The sequence below is a fragment of the Tauraco erythrolophus genome, chromosome 7, assembly GCF_009769465.1.
Source record: "Tauraco erythrolophus isolate bTauEry1 chromosome 7, bTauEry1.pri, whole genome shotgun sequence".
Lineage (NCBI taxonomy): Eukaryota > Metazoa > Chordata > Aves > Musophagiformes > Musophagidae > Tauraco > Tauraco erythrolophus.
The window spans coordinates 62450476-62473749 of record NC_141471.1 but is presented as its reverse complement, the minus strand read 5'-3'; the positions used below and the strand labels follow the sequence as shown (position 1 = coordinate 62473749).

The following is a 23274-nucleotide window of genomic DNA, read 5'->3' as shown; positions in this document are numbered from 1 at the left end:
ATCCTTTTAATTATAAATTATTTTGTGGAATAAACGTATTTTGTTCTAGATTTTGTAACCTGAGAATTGATATCATTGCATGAGGGACATTTGCCTCCTTTAGTCAAGTGAAACAGTAGCTCAATTTCCATCTAACGAATGCATGTATTTAACTTTCAGCACATGGATAGCCACTGTGACTTCAACAGATGACCTGAACACTTGCAGAAGGAGGGCCACAACCCAAAAAAGCTTACTTTCTTGACTTGGCCATCTGCCATGCAGACAGCAAGATGTACATCATAAAGCAACAACAATGACACCAAGAATTAGAAAAATCCAAACAAATCAAGCTCATCACTAAGCATCTCTGTAGCACCCGTTCTGAGGAGCAAGAAGCTCCACCACCTACATTTTTTGCTTCTGGGAGAGGCAGAGCATGTGGAACAGCCACCAGTGGCACGATTTGGTGCGCTGCTGGGATAAGCTTGGTGGCACACATGTAGACTGGGGACTGCAGAAAGCGTGGCTCTACCCAGCACACGCAGCAGAGCTGGGTAAGCAGCCAACATGATTTATACCGTCATTCAACCCGGATGTCCCTCACCTCCAAGTGTTAAAGAGAATTCCTCCTGTGTGCGTCCTGGAAATAGCAAGCCCAGAAACCTAAGATCATACAGGATCCGAATTTAACTGCATATGAAAGGTGAATGGTTAAGTTGTTGCTTTATGGAGGGAACTATTTACCAGCCAAAATTCATAACAAAATGTGCGTGAATATAAAAATGACAATCTAGCATATTTTAAAGCAAAATATTTAAAAATAATTTCCTTTTTTTTTGTTTTTTTTTAACCAGCCAAGTTCTAAGTATACTGCCTCTATTTGTTTTAGGTAGCTGAGACTTCACTGGCTGCTTGAGGGGAAGCACACGGTCCTGAAAATAGATCTTGGCAAAGAAATAGAAGAGGAAATGATTTTTGATTAGGTTTGTTGTTTGGTGTTTTGTTTTTTTTTTTTTCAGAAAAAGAAACATATTTGCAGCCTATGCCTACTTCTAATATTATTTTTATAATAATTTCATTCCTTAGACTGTAACTTCAAGAAAGCCCCAACCTGTTCACTGGGCACCTTCAAACAGATTTGGAGAAGTTACTTGGACAAGTTACCCTATTTGCCTGACTGAGATTATTTCCTCTCCTTTCCTATTCTATTTCATCCTACCCTGTCCTATGCCTCCCACCCTTTCCACACTCTGCCGTTAACGGGACTCTCTCATGGCCCTTAATACTCTCTTTGTGCCTGAAAATGGATAAATTCCAGCACATAAAGACACATATTTTTTGCTCCTATACTTTAAAGAATTTCTTAACACTGGACCATATCCTGCACAAATAATTCCATTGACTTTGCTGGAAGTAATCGTGTCAGACAGGTGGGATACACACTGTGTGCAGTACTCTCTTCTCCCAACCTAAGGAAAGCATTTTTCCAAACAAGAGTCTGTCTGAATTCAATGCAAGGGCAGAATACACGTCCACACAACCACAAGGCGAAGCACTTGCGTCGAGGACATGCTGTGAGGAGTGGGTGTGCATCCAAGCATTGTCCTACCTTGGAGATTCCTCCTGAAATTTGGGGACATAGTTAGAGATGCCCAGGTAACTCAGAGACATACTCTCAGACCCTCCTAAAGATTATACAGGAGCTGAGTTTAACTGCATATGAAAGGTGAATGGCTAAGTTCTTGCTATTTATTTTTTTGATTGCCGTAGCACTGAAGAGACACTAATCAGGGATCAAGAATCAGTTGTGCGAGGCATTGTATTGACAAAACACAAACCCCCGATTCCTGCCCCAAAAAGCAACAGAACAATGGCTCTTGTAAAACAGACTTTCTTTTCCCACAAAGGCAGGAAGAGGTTTCACGCATCCAGAGCTTTAACCTGTTGGTGCAATTATCCCAGCTGCAGCTATTGTATCCTTAAAACTCCCACTGGTGGTAGGCAGGATTTATATTACCTAGTAATTATTATACAGCAACTGAAAAGTGAAAGTAAAATTTTATGTATGATTTGTATCAGAGATATTGTATTACTCAGCAGGGACCAGTATTTGATATTTAAGATATCAAGTTGAGGTCACTGCCAGTACTCCAAAGCTAGTTTGCTTTCTCTTTTGAGATTATCCGAAAGCTTGAAGCATCTGTCTGCCTTTGTTGTATTACCTAATTCTTTGCCGGTTCTGTTTGTAAAAAGGCATTTTTAAACACTATGAAAGAAGTTAGAAACACTTCTAACCAGAAGGAATTTCGCTGAAAATATCCCAAACAATATCTCTGTTCTAGTGAGCATGGACAGGTTTATCTAAACGTGTAATTCCTGAGTTACCTTGCATCCTCTTGGTAACATACTCAAAAAAAAAAATTCATAACAATATCACTGTTTTTTATACATTTCTTATGGAAGAAAGATGTACTGGAGAATGGGAACCTTTACTAGAAGGATGACTACAAAACCTCATCTTCTCAGCTCTTCAGATTAAGAACATTTTCAAGGGAGCAAAGCTGCCGAGCAGACATGCAGACAGTTGATAAACACTCATCAGGTCAAGGACATTCATCTGCTTTTGGAAAGCTCTGGCGAGCTCGTTTCAAAACTGAGAAGCATTCGTTTTTCAGTATATTTCTGGGAACTCCTTTCCTCCTTCCCATGAAGTTTTCGGTAATTTCAGACTTGTGTTTTTCTTCTGGTATATCAGACCTCAACAACAACAGTAATTTACCATATTTGATCTCACATGTTTGGCAGTGGTGCTGGACTATGGTATATTGTACAAACACAGTATCGTGCAAATGCATGTGACAGCAAATGTAATCTGATAATGTGTAAATGCAGTATTTTTTAGTCTGACTTAAATCACTCACAGATTGTAAAGGCCTTTTTTTTTTATTTTCAAGGCAACCAAGCCCTCTGTATCAGGTATCTAATTAGCAAGGTATATAAGGAACCTCGACAGCGCTACCGGTTTCTGAAGCAGAGAGAATTAGGTAGTTTTAAGTCCTGTTAATTATGAAGTTCATGTAGAAAGAGAACCTTAAATACAGGAATCGAAAGCTGGAAAGTCAAAGCTACACCAGCTAAAGGATGACGTATTTTTGCGACTTTAATCACAAAACTCAATTGTGTTATATACAGAAGGGAAGTAAATAACTCAATTGAGAGAGTGGATGCTCAAAACTGAGATGTGAAAATGCTCTTCTGACTGCACCAGCTCTATGAGCTTGGGAAAATGTAAGAAAAAAGGAAGCAGAAGTTTAACATGTAGAGAGAGCCACAAAAATCACGGTTACCATGACTGAGAATGTCTTCAGAAAGAAAAAACCAAAAACAAACCAAAATGAAAGACATACCTGTGTCCCTGTTTTTAATTTGACCTCTAATCGTCAGATTTATCTGGAGTTTTCACCCCTTTCTCTGACTCAGGCAGAGAGACAGGATATTAAATTGGATCTCAGCTCTACCCCAGTATAATAATATCTGTTTTACACATCAGAAAGGCATAGCAGAATGAGGTCCCTCATCATAAATAACTAAACTTAATCAATCTCCCTTTTCCAGGCACTTACTTTGGAGTAAAAGAAGCATAAAAAATAAAAACTAATTTTTCAGCTAGGACTGGGCACTGCAGCTTCTTACATGTCTTAATTTCCGTGTATAAACACAGCAGGATGTTCAGATACCATGAACAGAGACTATATGAAATTCGGGAGAGAGAGAGCTACATTGCTCTTCCTTGAGGTTGTAAATCCCATCTCGCATATACTTGGCCAGTTAGTTGCTTTTCAGTATGCATTCCTGTATAAAAAGTAATCACAAAGAAGCCTAAGGAACAGATTGCCCAATGGAACAGATGGGGAGTAGGTCCCTATTCTGATAAAGCAAGCTTTTCTTTCACAGTGGAATATTCCCTGGAAAAATTTGCGAGGATATACGCTTGTACCAGATTACTGCCCCAAGATGTAATGATCTCCACCTTCCATCTGCAATGATTTCCTTAAGAGGGATGATTCAGGTCTTTCAGATATCTGTCCAATGTAAAACATAAAAAACACTGGATCTATCCTCAGGGGAGTGTGGAAGTCAGGCCAGCTAGGATACTCAGACAGCACAGTTTGAAAGCTAAGTACACTTTAACTTTTTAACATCTTTATCCAAAGATCTGAGCACAGCTTATTTTTAAATAAACTTTGGGAAAGATGGGAGATTCACTTCACTGGAAATAAATGCAACCTGAAGTCCTGGCACTGCACTTCATTCTCCCTCCCCACCTCTGGTGTAAAAATAATGCTTTATTTCATCCAGAAATGTGGTCTTTGTGCAGGTCTTTTTCTTCCTTCCTCAGCAGCTATCAATCAAAAGTAATGATGTTTGCTGAGCACATAGATTAGTGGCTCGATTCAAATCCAAGGAATTGGGGAGTTAAAAGTCCAGGCGGACCCGACTGAAAGTGTGCAAAATAAAAGGATTACAGAAAAGAAGGGAACATCTGTGTGAGAGAAAACCTATCTTTAGGGACAAATGTTAATTGCTCCATGGTTATAAAGTGAATGGCACTTTGAACCCACATCCTTTGAGATGTAGTATAGTACACAGTAATGATTTAGAAAGGCAAGTTTACAGTCCTGGGTTGATCAGGGAGGTCATTTATTCTGTTCTGCTTAGCCCTGATCATGTCAGAGTGTTAAAGCTGTTCCTTGTTTTGGATGCCACCCTTAAGGGAACAGACAAACAGACTGGATATAGTCCAGAGAATAGCAAGACTGGTGGGATGTTTAAATTCTTCTATGAAGAAACTAGGCATGTTTAGTCTACAAAAGGAAGACTGAGGTAGGACACATGATAAGCTGCCCAGTATATAAAAAGCTAAAAGAGAATACCAATTGTTCTCCATGTTACCTGAAGGTAGCATTGGAAGAAAACAGCATCACCCTCAGCAAGGAGCGTTTACGTGAGATCCTCTGAAAACGTCTGTATGTGCAAGTGCTGCCGGTTTCCATGGAATCTTCTCAAGCTCCAGCTTTTACAAGAACTGGTAAGAAAACTGAAGGTCAGAGACGTCCCAAAATAGCTTTGCTTCTCTGGGATGGACGAACAGGTTATATGGCAGCTTCAGAGACCTTCCCAGCCTTACGCGTAGGTGACTAGAGAACACTGACGGCTGCTCGTCTCTTCTGGTAACAGACAAGCTTCATCACTTAGTCCTGACATATTACCAGTTTTATTGCTTGGATCCTTGACACTACCTGTCCAAAGGTGCCGGACAACCTCCGGGGTCTCACCTTCTCAAAAGCAATGGTGCCAATGGCAGAGGGCAGAGCCTCCCTCTTATTTCACACTGACGGTTCACTGATGATCCTCTGTTCACTTTTACAGCTAACCCTAATCACACCATCACATTGCCTTCAGTGTCAGAATGAGTTAAAGACAAATACTGTCTAAAATCCAGACTGGGGAGATAGGATTCAAATGCTTCATGCTCAGCATTCAAAGGGAATAATTAAAAGGTCAAACTATCTGCTAAAATTGCTCTTCAAAAACGTGGTGGTTTTTTTTTTTTTCCTGTCCTCTGTTGAGTTATTGTGCTTTTTATTATTACAACTGTCCCGTAACCCACAACATCTCTGCCTCTCGTGGGGGATGTCCAGCAGTCACCACATATATACTGCTTATAGGAACCCTCCATGAGCAATAGCCGTGATGTGTCACGAGCAACTGGCAGACCTCACTATGTTCTTAAAAATCAGCTGGACTGCAAATACATAAATAATTAATAGATGAACATGAATGTCAAAACCTTCCTCTTCAAACTATTGAGTACTTGCTTTAGGGAACACATTGGCGTAGTCGATGCAGAACCATTTCCCAGATTATCTGTTAGTCCATCACAGAAACACCAGTTGCTGAAGACACAGCAATCAGCTAAAGTAAGCGTGGCTAAGAATACATTTCTATTTTTAAGAATGTTTATAGCCATTTTAATTGTATTAAAAACCTGACACACTTATTTTTCATTCAAGGACAGTTCTAAGAAGCAGCAGCAAGGAGGGCAAGACCTGTAAATAATATTGGTATAAATATACTGCATTGGCACAGCTGAAAGTTTTCCATTACTCAGGAAAAGGTCACTAGACCTATTGAACATGTTTAGACTACCCATGCTGCTTAAAACACGACAGAAATAGCTTTACCATTTAGCATCTGACACAAATACAAACTGAAGCCCTTAGCAAACAGGTATACCTACCTAATTTTGGGGTGTTTTCTTGACACAGAGCCCAGTGTCATACATACACTGCCAGGGAGCCACAGTTTTCTCTGAGCTTTTCTTAATTAATAGGAATTCAGAACTGCTGTACATACCAAACTTATTCTACTTTACCATTCCTATAACCGTAACAAATATGAAAATACCTCTTGTTTTTAAAGTACAAATGACTTCATAATTATTTAAAATCTACAGTGTCTCATGTTTGCATATTGCAGTTTTCTTGCTGTTTCTAATAGCATTATTTTATATTTATATTTAATGGGCAAGATTTTCAAAACTGACCAATGATTTTGAACAGCTTCCTATTTTGGATGTAAAATGTGAAGATAATTGAAAAGGGCAAATTTCCAGAGGGACGGTATCCAGTATTTCCTAAAATTCAGTGTGTCAGTGTAACCATTGCAAAATCGAGGTGCCCAACACTACTAGACACTTTTTTTTTTCTATTCAAAGACTGCATAAGAAACCCCTGAATTCTCTCCCCAGAGAAGTGCATCCACAGAAATCACTTTTCTCCCCACCAGATTTTCCTTCCCATCTTTCACGTTTCCCTTGGCTGTTAAGAGACAATTGCTCTTTCCACATCCTAACAGCAGATCCCCATGTAACTGCTGCTGTTTACAATTTCCAGCTACTAGCTATGTAATTAGAGATAAATCTGGCTGTATAACTCCTGCTCCAAAATTATACATTGATCTGACCCAAAGCCCTGTGAAAGCAACCAGCAAAGTTTCACTGACTTTTACAGATGTTAGAGCAGGTGTTTATTAGCCGTTCCATTCAGAGGAAAAAAGAAGGTGAAAAACGTTTAAAACCTGACACAACTATCGACTTACTCCAAATGGGCAATCTGAGGAGATGCTGGAAGGCAAACATAACATGTTTTATGCACTCTCAACTCCTCAAAATGTATTTCCACAAGTTTAAGTCGACTTTGAATATTCTGGCTTTCAATATGTTTCTTGTTCTCCTCTTTATAGTGTTCTGGACTTTGCTTTTGGGCAAAGTAATTAATTATCTTTATATCCTTAACTACAAACACTTAAATTATTTGAAACATATTTTTGTCATAAAAAACCCTCTTTGGGGCCTTTTTTATGTCGACATTTGCCATAGTTAACTTCAGAAAAATCCTGCAACTCTGAGAGGATGGAAACTCAGAAAAATGAATTCACCTGTGGGAAATCTTTGCAGCACTTTCATTTATCCATTTGTTTTCTGGTCTGCTGTATCTCCTGGGATACTTGTTCTCCCAGGTCCTCTGCATGGCGTTAACCCTGTAGTTGGGCTCATTCAGGGAAAAGGAAAGCAATTTCTGAGAGAGGGAGCTGGTAAGGAGAGAAACTCCTAGAGGAAACTCACTCTGGCCAAGACAGTGATTCGATTGCCGCTCACCTCTTCTTACAAACAGCATCTGGGTGGAGGTATGCCCAAAGCCTTGAGCAAGCCTGGGGAGAAGACCCCAGGTCTTCTGGGGTCTATCACACCCAGAAGTGTGATATATCACTTTTCTTTTCTTTCTCCTGTGGGTCCCCTTCCCAATAGTGTCCCCAGCACGCGGGACAACCCTTCCCAGCAGAGCTGGTCACCCTCCATCAGGATCAGTGGACTTGCTGCTGAAGCTACTGGAGGAACAGAGGATGGAAAAGACTTTCTGCACCAACGAAGAGGTCCCATCTTTTTCCAACCTCTCCCAGCCCTCTACATCGCAGGAGTATCTCGAAGGCATAGTAGCCGGAGGCTGCTGTGATCAACTCTTACAAAGCTTAACTTCTACGTACACTGCTTCAGTATAAACAGTTTGGGCTTATGATTTCAGCAGATTTTTGTCTTTACATTTGATGCTTGTTCAGACACTATGCTAATTTCCTAGCAAACATCATACACATATTGCAATGATGAGACGTCCTTCCTCTTTTCATAATATTTTAAGTGTTGTTTTCAAAAATACAAAAATGACCTATGGATTTTTACAGCCTGAAACTGCATTCAAATATTTAGGAGAGATGGATTATGAAGACCAGACCAACTAGAAATGTGTGTGTAACAATCACAAACAGCAGATAACTCATTAGGCTGACATAGAGGAGAATACTGGATACTAAAAGAACACTTCCATGGTTAAAAAAACCAAACACAAGCAGGACATTGAACACATCCAATAATGTTTATAGTTACTATTGCTACAGTATATAAGCATCTCAGTTACCATATATATCCTGCAGAGACGTAACAAAAGCTTTGTAAGTGAATTTTTCCATTCTTTCAGCAGAAAGAAATCCAGAGAACCAAACTGTGTTTCAGACGTGGCTAGACTTCCAGAACACAGTGAGAGAGGAGATCCCACTCGACCCACCAGGGATCCCTTTACTGGCCTCCCACTAAGCAGTCACTTGGTAGTGCCTCAAACAGCAGCTCGTGCCTCCTGTACGTTGCTTTGACCTTGCTTGACTGTGTTAGCACAACCGATGGGACAGGCTGGGTACCCTGAAAAAATCTGAATTACACCCAATTCTGCCTTCATCTCTGACAGCCAACTGCTTTCTACTTCAGAAGACCAGATTACTTACATTAAGGATTTAGGAACTTAAAATAACCTGCCCATGAGGTATGTATGTTGTGAGTTCACCTACTCTTAAAGGCAATGTAACTAATCAAAAATTAAGACAAATATGTCAATAAACAAAGAATACATATAGATGTATTGAGAACCAACATCCACATGCTTACATTTGGTTTTGGAGACAGGTAGCCCAGAAGATCAGTTACAAATACAGCAAGACTTTCATCTTCTGCTATGTTGAGGCAGTTAGATGGTCCCTTACAGTTTCACTCTTTGATAACAAGGGGATAAAGAAAATGCAAGGGGTGTCTCCACTCTCACATCCTTATCTCCTTTTACTCTCCCTAATTCTTTCTCCCCTCTATAAAAAAGTGCAGGAGATGTCACACCTTCACAGTTTACCAAGCACATGACGCAAACTTGTCCCTTTCATTCTATTCTGTGACAGAGAAGGTAACAAACTAGTCAGACTTTGCAAATCCGTGTGTGTTTTAGTGCACGGGTATTTAAAACGACATGAGGAGGTGCCCCAGTCCCCAGATGCCACCACAGATAAGAAAAAAGAAATGTGTTTCTTCTACAGAAGACATAGGCCAACAAATCTGGATCTAATTAAATAGTGATACATTAATTTGGGAACTAATTGTAGTAAGAATTCCTCATCCTGTATGGAACTCTGCTTTCCAAATAATAAACATCCTCTGAGAATTCCCATAAGTACATAGCATGAGTAAATTTTCCAGTGCTGGCTGCCTAAATAAAAGTATGGCAGAATCGTAAGTTTCCTGGCAAGAAAAGTATCTGAATATGATAAAACCACAGTTGCAAATGGTATTAGGAGATACCGAAAGAATGAAAAATGAGATCTTTCTTTGCTGTGTTCACTGCATCGACTCTGTGCCCCATAAGAGTGTCTGAAAGCCTTTAGCACTGCTATGCACAAAATCGCCCTTGGAAAACTTTGGGGAAAATCTGGCCATTCCCCCTTGGAAACATTAATTTCTGAAATGACAGGTATCCGTACAAACAGCAGGTTTCCATGCAGACAGACTACTTAAGGAGAAATTCCCAGCTGTTCAGGAGCTAAACACTATGCAGATCTCACACCAGCTTTCCTGTGTAGGGCTCCACCAAAATAAACGGAAAATGCCAAGCACATCACGTTTTTAGGAAGCCTCTTATCTCCTGAGCCACCTGATTTTCAGATGAAGCAGCAATCTCACCACGAATTCCCACAAAGAACCGACAGGAGGAGAGCAGATGAGGCTTGCTAAGTGTGAAAGTACCTGCACTGATAGAAAAAAAAAAGATGGGCAACATCAGAGACTCAAACCTCTGTGGAAAGTCTTGTCCTACAAGACAAGACGGTTGTCTTCATTGCTGTCTTACACCATTTCTTCTCTGCAGCTGGTCCCAAGCTCAGAATAAGAACAGAGCAGAATGAAGGCAGAGGTTTTTGTTCTTTATCCTGCTGGTAAGTGGTACCATTCTGTGGAGGTGGTTTGGAAGACTTTTTTTCTCACCCCAATTAAAGCCTTAAGAAAAAGTAAGCTAGTTCTTAGGAAAAAAAAAAAATCTATTAGAAAACAGTTTGTTCCCAATAGACAACCTGAAATACTAGTTACAGATGATATAAAACTTTTCCTGCTTTAGTGCTAACTCCAGTAAAGCAGTTGTCAGTGTGTTTTGAACATACACTCAAAAATATGAAATAATATTTGGCAACAGCTACAAAGGGAGCAGATTCTGAAGAGCACGTTACTGCACAAGAAGTCAGTCGGCAAGGGTCAGTGAAGCCATTTTTGGAATGAATTACTTGTGAACTATTCAACTGACCAAAAGGTAAATATGCAGAGCGTTATTACAATGTTATTTTTTAAACAGAGTCAAGAAACGAGATTTATCATAAGTAACCTTAATACGGGATGTTGCAATAGATGTGGTAATTTTGGTCTTCTGCATTGTTTTGCATCAGTCACAATATCACATTTCCGTATGAACTGTCCTCAGGATAAATAAAACATTTAGAAAATAAGATATCCACTAAGTATGCAATATAACTTTCCATTTGAGAAAGGCACATTAGTTTGATGAACTTAAGTATAAGCCACTTCTTGGATATTTCCTTTGAAAAGACAATTTCAACTCCAATGAAGAGATTTCTTTTGTTTGTAATTTAGAGAGGAGCTAGAGCAAAACAGTTTCAGCCTTCTAAGATCCAAAAGAAGGCAGCAATCAGGATTTTCACTACTATTCCAGAATTCTAGAAACCTTATCTGCTTTTGTACCTGTAGCTTTTAGATGACTCTTTGGGGACATTCGGCTTGAATCAGACAGTTATGCAGCTCTACATGTTTTTCTCTTAAGTTTTGAATCACGTTCTTTTTTTTATTTATTTACGAAAAAATGCAGATAGAGCTCCAGATTCAGAATTATTTGACATCTATCAATGGTACCTGGTAATTCAAATCTTCTTAGCTGCCAAAATTTTACAGGTTGTTTTTTTGTCAGACAAGAAATTAAAAATGTCCCAAGATCACTCAACCCCGTGTTGTTTTACATGCAAAAGAAATAAGATATACCCGTGCAGTGTAGCATCTGCAAATATTACCAGTGACTTTTACATCACTCTTCCAATATGGCAGCGCATACCACTGACCCTCATCCACAGGGATGACTGACTGGGGTGATTTCCAATCTATTTCCAACCCTTCTGCTCCTCCAACATGGACAGAGAGGCAGCAACACAGGGGGATCCAAGTGCCAGACAATTATTAAGGCAAAAAGGATCTATTCAGTGGGGAAAGGCGGACAGCTGGATGGAAGTTCCCTCTGGGCTGGATTTGGCCCACAAAATATAGTCTGGATGATGCCAGAATGAAAGGGTAAATTTCATAAGGAATAAAAGGGATGAAATAGGCTTTCATGGAGGAATGAATAGCTAAGTAGCTCCTGAGACATATGAAATCTTAGTAGCCAAAGACTGAAAAATAGTAATGACTACAGTGTGAGCACTGTACAAGAAGAAAGTGCCTGCCAAATTCATGTTTTGATGCCAGCAGTTCTGAAAATCGTGAAAATCTGAAAACAAAATCTGAAAAAGTAAAAATATGGTCATTGCTAAGTTATAGGAACAGCCCTACTGACTGTAAGGATGTTGCTAATAAAATTCTCCAAGCAAAAGCAAGAATTGGAAAAATGACTCTTACCTTATTCACTTTTTGTGGTACAAGGGAAGCATCTTCTAACAATCAAGTGAGACATAAAGCCAAATGCGTGCACATAACCTTCAAAAGAATGATTAAACTGATTCTCAAATAAATGTTTGTCATGGATCTACATCTATAAACGATTTTTTAAAAGTACAAGTTTTCAGATGAAAACAACTGATTCTTTCTTTCTTACTACCACCTGTCATAAATTAGGTTTTAGACAAGGACACTTGTGCTGCTGTTGGAAACCTCTAATTTACTGCTGGGTATGAAAGTATAAAAGGTACCAACTCCAGAAATTAATACACTGCTGAAAACAAGGACTGTCTTGCATGTTGAGCCTCCTGTGCTTTCACACATGGGAACAAACTCTTGGCAGAAAATCCTACCCTTGACCTGTGACTCTCAGGTATCAGACAGTGACCATGATATAGGCGAAAAGTCATCCTCTGGAGCCTTGGGAGGACACACAGCTTCTCTGTGTGGAATCTAAGATCTCTTGTCAACATACATGCATCCCTCCCAGGGCCAGAAAAGTGAAGCAGCAAACAAAAACAGCTGAAAGAAACACGTCTGCTTGGCAGAGATGAGGAGAAGTTTCACTGGCCAGTGCTACCTTCAGGTTATGCAACGCCATGCCGAGCATAATGCTCCTTATTCTAGGAGAGCCAAAACATTGCACAAGGTGGCCCTGTTCCACCCAGACAGCACCCCCTCCCCAGCACGCCAGACACTATATCGTGCCTTAAAAACACTTGGGAGAGAAAATAATTTCCCGTTTGAGTTAAGAAGAGCAACAGGTAAAAATACTTTAAGAGACAGAACTCAAGTTGCAGAGTAAGCAATTCCTTGCCAATCTACAGGCAAGGCCAAGCTGAAGGTCATCTGAAGACAGCGATGAAGCTGACCAACAAGAGGGTCAGGAGTTGGATTGTTGCTGCTGCAGCTACACAGATTCACAGCCTGAACATCAGTGGCCAGGTGGCCACAAGTCCACTTCTCCAGTAAGCAGCCCTAGCACAACAGGCATGGGAAAAGACTCCCTCCTCCAGTCCTTGCACGGATCTGATGCGTAAAAACCTGGCTTGAGAAGAAAGCCTTGTCCTATTTTCTACTATATTGATCCCTGAATTGTCGACAGTACATTTCTAAAACTGCATCGGTTTCTAATCTCACAGTTATTTACACACCTCTTATTTCTGCTCTTACCTCTTGCCCACATCTGGCCACCATGGCAAGCATTCTTCTTTCCCAAAGCTCCTTTAAATTTAACCATCTCCCATGGTACATGACAGACAAGTGTATTTATGCTTTTTCTGAATAAATTTGCTACACCACTGTCCTTTCCTGCATTGAAACATCTAACCATGTCGAGTTTAGCCATTCGCTCACAGCAAAATGAAGAGGATGGAAGTGTATCTGAGTCCTACCTTTCAATTTTGCATCAGCTAATGAGCTGGCACGCAGCTAAAGGTGTAAATCAGTATTATTTCACTGACACTAGTCTATGAAAATGTCATCCAGCTGAAAATCTGTCCCACGCAGTTAATAAATGAACGAGCCTGTCGATATGCAAGACAAATCAGTTCTCTAGCTGGAGAAGAAAAGTTTCAGAGCAGGATGGCCTCTGGCAGGAAAAAGCACAAAAAGATCATCCTCTGAACTACAAAATAATACACTTATAAAATACATACTTCTCTTGTCACATGAACAAATCAATAGCGACACTAAACAATCCACAGCAATAGCATGAGAATTAAGTACACTACTGAACAAATTAAATGCAGGGAAAGTTAAAAGAAAAAAAAAAGTCTCTGTTCTTATAATTAAAACATCCTGCCTCCTTCCTTGAACATTTCCTCTTCTCTAACTGGCAATTGCCTACAAAAATTCATTCTTGGAAGTGCTGGCAGAGGTAGGGTGCGGACCAGATTCAGAGGCACAGGTTTTATCACCACATCTTCCAGGTGCCCTCAGATGAGACCAGATTGAAAGCTGTCCACCACAGTCATACCATTGCTGCCATCAATAAGGCCAGAGGCTGAATGATGGTTTCGTTCTTGGCAGCGTGGACCAATGCCAGGAATTGAGGTCAAGTTTGAACTGGAAACGAAGGAATGTATTTCTTGTATATACCAGTCACGTACGTCACAAACGTGCACCTAACATAAAGTCCTGGGACAAGATCCCTGTGCCATAGGCAAAATTATCATCAACTTCACTACATTTGCAGTCCTGAGTTACAAAAGTAAGCAAAAAAGTAAAGGAAAAGTCTTTTTGCTCGTTAACTCGAACTCTTCAGCTTTTCAGTATGCTCTCAACTGTAACACATGCAGGAGTCATATCCCAAACCCTTCTCTTCCCACTATATCAAGGAAAATACAGTTCAACTGCATGTGGAAGATAAACAGTGGGACTGAAAAATTCACTGTGTCCCCTGGTCTTATAGCTCTCTCCAAATTCCAGGATGCAGTAATATCTCCTAAATCCTGCTCCTGGGAACACATCACAGCTTTTCCCCAGTGGCTGGAACAATACTGGAGCAAATTCCCTGGCCCTGCAAGGAAGGGAGCCCCGGCTCAGCCCAGGGACAGCTGCAGCCACAACAGGAAACTGATGGATACGCATCACTGGGAAGAGACAGTGCCCTAAACCACCCTATCGTGTCCTGCACTGTAATTGCGACGAACCAAACTGGGATGGGAAGACATGGAGAGCTTACAGACAGGAAAGATTACAGGGAGTTGGAGTGCACATGCTAACCGCACGAACGGACAAATTTCTGGAGGCAGTTCAGTAAACATCCCCTTGAATACCTAAAACTGTTTTAAATTACTGGCCCTTTTACATTATGGAGACCTGGATCCTTAACTTACACAGGTTACAATTGGAGCACTAATTCATCAACTGATAAAGTGCCCTCTGGAACGTTTTATCCCTTGGATTTCTCTGACAGCAATGTGCAGTCAGTTTTTTTATGAGCTCACAGGAGTGTAAGATCAGCCCTAAATTAGAAGATTATGATTTCTGCTTCAGAGGAGATACTTTTTCAGACAAACGGCATTTGGTCCTGTGAGAATAGGTGTGATGTTGCCAGTCGTGCCATCTGAATTACATCAGGCCTCAAACTGAATGAAGCCCAAATTAAGATCATGAATATAAAGATTTCTTTCATTGTGTTTCTTTAGCTGTGCAGTCATGTCACCATTGACTGTCTGTGTGCTGTCTGCAAGCACAGAACAAATGATGAACTTGAATCCCTCTCTCTAGCCATCTCCACTCTTAAGACTTTACAAAAAAAAAAAAAAAAAAACAAACTTTAAAAAGTCCCTGAAGAAAAATGAGTGATCTATCTTGTGAAAACACTGGTCCTCTGGTCTGAGTTACAGAAATGTAGGTATAATATAGCTTCATTACAATCCTGGCTTTCCTTACAAGTTTTTACCACAATGTCCAATGGTACAAAACAAGCCATAAGTTTCAATATAGACACGTGTTATCCCAAAGAGTTCAAACAGACAAGCGGGAGGAAGCATTTCCCTAGCTTTAAAGGGTTCAGAGAGATAAAAGGCTTAAGCCAATATCCACTAGTATCAACAGCAATATGGTGCCAGTGGCTATCACTTAACAATGGGTTTTTTTAGAAAAACAAAACTTCTTGATGAGGATTTTTATTTTTTCAAGAACATCCAGTCAACAGTATTTATAACCAGCGTGATAGTAATGACCACGGTTTCTAAACACACTGACCAGCACTGTGGCTGATTATCAATTTGGGGTCACTGGACACTGCTTATCTACATTTTATTTCCAGCTTTAAAGAGTTTTGTGGATCCTGTTCTTTCAAACTGAAGAGTGAGTTTATTTTTTGCAGTTTGGGTGGGTGCCGTGTTTCGGTAGCATATGACATGGCTCCAGAGCACTCAGCACAAACCAGGGCTTTGAGAACACTACACTAAATAGAATATTCCATCTCAAAGCGATGGATCTGCTTTATTCATACTCAGTTATCTTTTTATTTCTTTGGTTGTTTTTTTTTCCCCTACAACTCTGACAAAGATGCTGCTGTCCAAGGAAGTTATCAAAAGCATAAACCACAAGAGAGCAAAAGCCTTGCTAAGCCAACGGTTCCCTGCTTCCTCTTGATGGAGTCCACGGCTTGCTTCTTGTACAGTGCTCTTCTCCAAGGAACCGGCCACCTTGGCAGGGAGCATCACTCAGGGACTCCGTAAACCAACTCGTAAATTGGCTTATGATGGAAATGCAAAAAGTTGAGGCTTATACAGCCAACCCTCTGTAGCCCAACGGCACACAACGCTCACTAGAACAACTGCGGCATGCTTCACGCTATTGCCTGGCATCCAACTGCCAGCCCGCATCCATCACAGCAGCTTTCCAGTGCCACCTTTCCAAACTCACAGCTGTCACCAGCAGCAGACACCTGAAAGAATTTGGCACCTATGGGAGGAAAGTAAATGCAGGAGGCTTGAGTACCTTCCCTTAGTTCTTATTCTCAAAAGTGACTATTTATATACACAGCAGCCTATGAAGCATTTTCGATCCCAAGAACTCCTGTTAGATTTAGAGAAACTGCTGAAAATTCAATTCTACGTCTCACTGCAAATTAAAGGTCTCAGAAGTCTGCACGCTCTACATAATCTTAAAAAATGGGGCTTGGGTTCCTGAGTAACTTAGCCAATTCTGAAAACTTTACCCATGACCATCGTTCATTCCCCTAAACGTTAAGCTGCAGAAACCACTCCCAAAACCAAGTCTGGGAAACAAATTTGCAGTCGCTCAGGGTAGCTCAATACTTAGCCTGTTGAGTCACCATACTGACCACAGAACGGATGGATTATATGATTTTAATAGGTCAGACATTGCTGGTTTTTCCTTTACAATCACACATCCTAAAACAACTAAGGACTAGTTGAGATAAGTCAGACACGCGTGCCCACACTCTGTTTACTTTGAAAAGTCATCACCTCTTCTCCAGAGGACTGCTGTTCCATTTGCACCTGACCATACGCTGCTTCTCCTCAGTCCAGGACTGGGATTGACACATGCATGCAAACAGCCTGCCGCAACAACAGACGTATTTCTCTAAACACACAGCTTTGTTGCTCCTCCCTTACTAGCAGCTTTTGGTGCCAAGTGAAGGAGTTAATCCTGCCCAGAACTGTGCTGGCCTTTTGCAAGTACAATTGAAACTAAATCACAGAATCCCAGAATGTCAGGGATTGGAAGGGACCTCAAAGGATCATCTAGTCCAATCCCCCTGCCGGAGCAGGACCACCTAGATCAGATCACACAAGAACGCATCCAGGCGGGTTTGGAACATCTCCAGAGAAGGAGACTCCACAACCTCTCTGGGCAGCCTGTTCCAGTGTTCTGTTCCCCTTACTGGGACGAAGTTCTTCCTCATATTTAAGCGGAACCTCCTGTGTTCCAGCTTATATCCATTTCCCCTTGTCCTATCATTGGATGCCACTGAGAAGAGCCTGGCTCCATCCTCATGACAGTCACCCTTTCCATATTTGTAAACATTAATGAGGTCCCCCCTCAGTCTCCTCTTCTCCAAGCTAAAGAGACCCAGCTCCCTCAGCCTTTCCTCACAAGGGAGATGCTCCACTCCCTTCATCATCTTTGTGGCCCTGCGCTGGACTCTCTCCAGCAGTTCCTTGTCCTTCTTGAACTGAGGGGCCCAGAACTGGACACAATATTCCAGATGCGGCCTATGCATTATCAACACGCAGTTCTGGTTTAAAATGAACATTGATATGATATCCCCAGGCTGGTTTTCTGCTCTTCAGTCGTGGTTGTTAAGACAACAGCCCTAGCAGTCTCAAATCCATAGGCATCCCAGTATGCTGTACACTGTAAAACAGTTCATGGAGGCTCCTCTTAAAATACAGAAGAGTGAAGCGAATTTTCTTCCTCCTACTGACTTTCCTGACCAACGTGGAAATGTTTTTCTCCCCACCATCGCGTTTCTCATAGAACAAACCGTCACTGGCTTCCCCCGAAAATCACTCTGTGAAGAACAGTATGGAAGAGAAGGGGGGAAACTCTAAGAACAGGGCATGTGACAAGTAACACCCTAGTCCTCAAACACCACCTGTGTGATTTCTGCTCCGCTCCCCACTTCATGTTCTTCTTCCTTCACAGCTGAGCACTGATGCCAGTTGAGTGGCTTCACCAGTCCCAGGCAGTGCACTTCTTGCCCTGTTTCTCCAAGAAAATGAAAGGTGATGCAGGATACGTGAATTTCTGGCCACAATGCAATCAGCAGGATTTTTGGTTGTCCTGGTTTCAACTCGGACAGAGTTAATTTTCTTCTAGCTAGAGTAGCTCTGTATTTTGGATTTAGTATGGGATTTGGTATGAGAAGAATGTTGATAACACACTGATGTTTTTAGTCGTTGCTAAGAAATTAAAGACTTTTCAACTTCCCATGCCTTGCTAGTTAGTGTACAGGTGCACAAGAAGCTGGGAGAGAAACTGATCCAAACTGGCCAATGGAATATTCCACACCATGCGACATCCTGCTCAATATATAAAAGAGAGTCAACCAGGAAGTTCTCTCTCTCTTCTGGGATGGTGGTTTCGGGATTTCTCTCCTCGTGGATTGCTAGCTGGTAACGGGATGGGCATTGGACAGCAAGTGGCGAGCAACTGCACTGTGCATCACTCATTTGTATATTCTATTATTATTATCATTATTATTTTTATTTTACTTTATTTCACTTATTAAATCGTTCTTATGTCAACCCACGAGGCTCCTTCCCTCTACCTCTTCAATTCCCTCCCTCATCCCCCCCAGGGCGGAGAAGGTGAGCGAGGGGCTGCATGGTGTTTGGTTGCCAGTCAGGTTAAAACCACGATGTTGGCTTAGACCTTTGTAGCACCAGGATTTCTCACTGGTTTGCAGTGATGTCATATTCAAATCTGAACTGGTAGATGTTATCTTAAAAGGAAACACTTTTGCCCCAACAGCAAAACTGTGCTGATGACTGTCACCTATTTTGTGAAGTGTCCTGAGATGGTGGCCAACAGAGGGTTGAAGAAGAGTGAGGAAGGATTAATATACAGAGAACACAAAAGGAAGTAACTCCATGTAGTAGGCAACACAGGATTAAACAACACGTCCCGTGTTTATCAGGTAACATGACACAGCTCTGCCTCCAGAGCTCTAGGGAATAGTTTCAACTGCTCTTCTTTCACATCATATAACAACCCTACTGGCATGACCTCTTCCAAACGGGAAACGGCACAATTTACTCAATAAAAACTTCTGTTCGTTTTCTTTTTTCTTCTCCTGGTTATCAGCTGAACACTACCCGAAACCAAAAGAGAAGACTGTCCCTGCCCTCCTTGTCTATTCCCAAAATTTTGACCCTGAAGGGGAAAGAAGCAGGGGGGCAAGACATGCTGGAGAAAGCATAAGATGCAGAGTGTAAATAAGACTAGGGCTGTAAAAGAAACGAAAAAGAAACTTCAGTAACGAATCCAACTGGAATAGGTTCTCTTCTAAAAAGCTCAGCCTAGGATGACCATCGGTAGTTTTCACACTCTAAGCTGGAGTGCAGGCAGTCAACAGCATGACCCAGAGAACGACAGACCCAACAAGCTGGTTGAAACAACCATCGGTGACTGGTTTAGAGAACCATCTCTGGTTGGTTGTACAGCGAGCGAGGTGTGTGCTCCAGCAGCGGGTGACAGTGCTGCAGCCGGCCGACAGGGAGCGATGGGTGGCCTGTACCAACATGGTAACGGCATCTCGGGTGCTCTTGCAACAACTGGCGAGCAAAGAAGTGATGTCAGTGAAGCAGTGATGGGATATTTACCTTATGGTTACTCTTCAGGAGTTTACTTAAAACACTGGGTCGATGTAGGTATGAAAATGCCACATAGCAAATTACGTGGATTTGAAACACATCTCTACAATAAAACCTGGAAGTTTCAGCTTTTCCTGTGGTTATGAACCTGCAAGCCATCCCACACAGGCAGATCTTTGTGTCCCTGATTAACCTCAGTCAACTAACTCAAGCAGGGCTGTGTCTGATTAAGGTCCACATTCGCAAGCTTCAGCAAACGCTTTGTGTAAAAAGTTGATTGTTGGCCAACCCTGATTGCTGCATGTAAGTTACATCTGATAGGAGCAAAATGTGTCAGTTGGTGAGAATTCAGACTGAAATTTCCTTAGAGAACAGGGCAGCACTATTTTTCTTGTTGCTTTTGTAGTCACGGCCTCGGCGTAATTACCCTTTTCTTGCCAACGTCAGAGTTGGGGAGAGGTTATTTTTCAAAAGGCAGGATAAATCCCCTTGCCTCGAACTTCTGAAGGCTTCAGCTTATGACTCACTGTGTCCACAGTGAAATGAAGTTGTGATCACAACTCCAGACCCGATTCAGCACACACTGAAGTCAACGGGAGTCTTTCCGTTGACTTCAATGGAAGCCGGCTCACGCCCTTAGCAGACACTAGCTGCACACGTAACAAAACCACCCTCCAGTTTTGCATGGCAGAAAATATGGTCAGTCTGGAAACATCAGGGATCCCGGAGGTCAGAGAGATTGTCTATGACAAAAAACTAATGCAGGAAAAACCAACAGAGAGATGCTTCAAGTGCACCTGTCCACGCTCTGACTCTTTCTAGCACTATCAGCCCAGACGAAACTGCATCCAGAGCAAATATTTATCAAAAATGTTAAAAGAGCAGATCTTGGTAAAAGCTAAAATCTAGCCCAGAGTGGATAACGTAGAATAATTATTCAATCTTAAAATAAAGTTTTCAAATAAAATAAACATAAGCGTCAAGAAATGAGCTCAGTACAACTTAAAAGCTAGAAAAGGCTTGCATCAGACTTTGTAGTGCAGTTTTAGGCTTGTCAAACTTGAAGGTCAACCTAGGACTTCTAAAACAAGGAGAGTGTGACACAGACAGCATCTATGTTGTATGTTAACAGGTCACCAACAAACAACTAACTATATGTTGCCTTTAATATTTCCCTAATAAAGAAAAAAGCTCACAATGATGGAAAGCTAAGCTTGAAAATGAAACTCATAAAAAAAACCCCAGTTTTAAGAGTGTTTTGGGACTATGAGAGAAAGGACTGAGGAAGAGTATATACTTTGGAAAGATTAAAACAATGACTATGTGACATTGGTAAGAAATTGGTGGTTGTCAGGAAACACAGCCAGGAGCAAAAAGGAATATCGATCTTTCAATAGCAGAAACAATTTAGCTTGGATGATACAGCATTTGTAGGCTGGTCATCACCTTGGCTCATCCATCCCCAGGGCTGATGCACAATCTGAACAATTTTTAGGTGGGAGAGGCGGAGGTACAGGCAGACTGGCTACCCTCACACTGGCAGGTACATCTTGACACGGTGTCTGAGTCACTGACGCTTGGTCCCCAGAAATGTCTCATTCATGAAGTCCCGTGAAATCATCACGGGGCTGATGGTTTCTTCCACCCAGCCTGTCAGGGCCCAAGCTTGGCAGGTTGAGGAGAAAAACAGGAGGCCCTTCTTCAGCCAGTCAGCTTTTTTCTAGACTTATTTTTCGGCAAATCAAGGCATGCACAATGACGCAGGGATTTTGTTGGGTTAGTCATGGGCCTAACAGACACATCCTGTATAAATTCAGAAGGAGGAGGTCCTCTGGGGCTGGGCAGCCTGTGCAAGGTGAATGAGTACACTGCACCACAGGTGACAGATGCACCCTGACACCCTGCCCTGACTTTGCACTTGCAGGACCCAAGAACGACCAGAGAACTTGTAAAACGGGAACTCGAACTTGTTAACAAATCACTGGGCTAGAAACCTCCCCCTGTGACATTACTTCTGCATTTGAGCGTAATCTCTTCATTATACTGGTTACACCTCACATCTGGGGCTGTAATTTTGGACTCGGTTCCCATTCCATTAAAAAAAATATAAAATAAAAAAGTTGGGAGAAAGGAATTAACCCCAAGGGTAAAAAGCTGACACTGCTGGTAATAAATCTCTCAAGATATATAGATACAGATATATAGAGATAGAGATATATAGATATAGATGAGATAGAGATAGAGAGATAGATGATGTAGATATAGATATATAGACGATGTAGATATAGTTATAGCTATAGCTATAGATATAGATGATCTAGATATAGATATAGATGTAGATATAGATATAGATATAGATATAGATATAGATATAGATATAGACAATGTAGATATAGATGTAGATATAGATATAGATATAGATGATGTAGATATAGATATAGATGATGTAGAGATATAGATATAGATATAGTTATAGCTATACACACATATACATATACATATACATATACATATACATATACATATACATATACATATACATATACATATACATATGTATGTATATATATACAGAGAAAGAGAGATACAGAGCACGGACATAAGTCATATCGGCGACAGGTTTTCTATCGCCGCCTGCTTCCAGCAGCTGCCTCCCCGCAGCCGAGCCCAGCCGGCCCCTCCGCAGCCCCCGCCGCCGCCGCCTCCCCCCGCGCTCCCCGTCTCCCGCAGGGGAGGGCCGAGACCCCCCCTCTCCCCCCCCCCCTCCCCTCGCTCCCGCTCGTCCCACACCCCCACCGGGAGGCGCCTCCGGGCTCCGCGCCGACCGTCACCGCCCCGCCCGGCCCGGCCCGGCCCCGCCGCGGGGTCCCGCCGCCGCCGCCACCTACTTCTTGCATGGGATGAGCGCCTTCCTCTCCTCCAGGATGCGGAGGCGCTGGTTGGGGCCGTCGTAGGAGACGGCGGCCCTCGTGTTGCGGCCCGTGCCGTGCTCGTAGGACACGGTGCGCCCTTCCCACTGCCGCGGAGCCTGGCACGGCTCGGCCCCGGCCGCCCCGCCGCCGCCCCGCAGCAGGAGGCCGCCCAGCAGCAGCAGCAGCAGCCGCCGCAGCCCGCCCGCCGGCCGCGCCATGCTGCACGCCCCGCTCCGCGCACGGCCGCCCCGCACGGCGCGCAGGCGGGCGGGCAGGCCTGGGGAATGGGGGGGGGAATAAGGGAGGGGGGGCGGGGGCGGCCCGCCTCCAAACCCGCATCGCCGCAGCGGGGAGAGGCGGGTTCTGCGCGCACTGCTGCACGCAGCCGGGATGGGGAAGCAGGAGGCGGTGTGGCGATGGGGACCCTCGCCTCCCCGCTCCG

At 42.3% G+C, this 23274-nt stretch overlaps 1 protein-coding gene across 1 annotated transcript in view; it reads right to left on the bottom strand.

Annotated features, from left to right (window-relative positions):
• The window catches only part of EPDR1 (ependymin related 1), a 28301-nt gene extending 5251 nt beyond the window's left edge, over nucleotides 1–23050 (bottom strand). Inside the window, exon 1 of the mRNA XM_086614970.1 lies at nucleotides 22809–23050. Within this exon, the coding sequence (XP_086471096.1) occupies nucleotides 22809–23050 (242 nt within the window). The remainder of the gene's footprint in view (nucleotides 1–22808) is intronic.
• Between the last annotated feature and the right edge of the window lie 224 nt (nucleotides 23051–23274).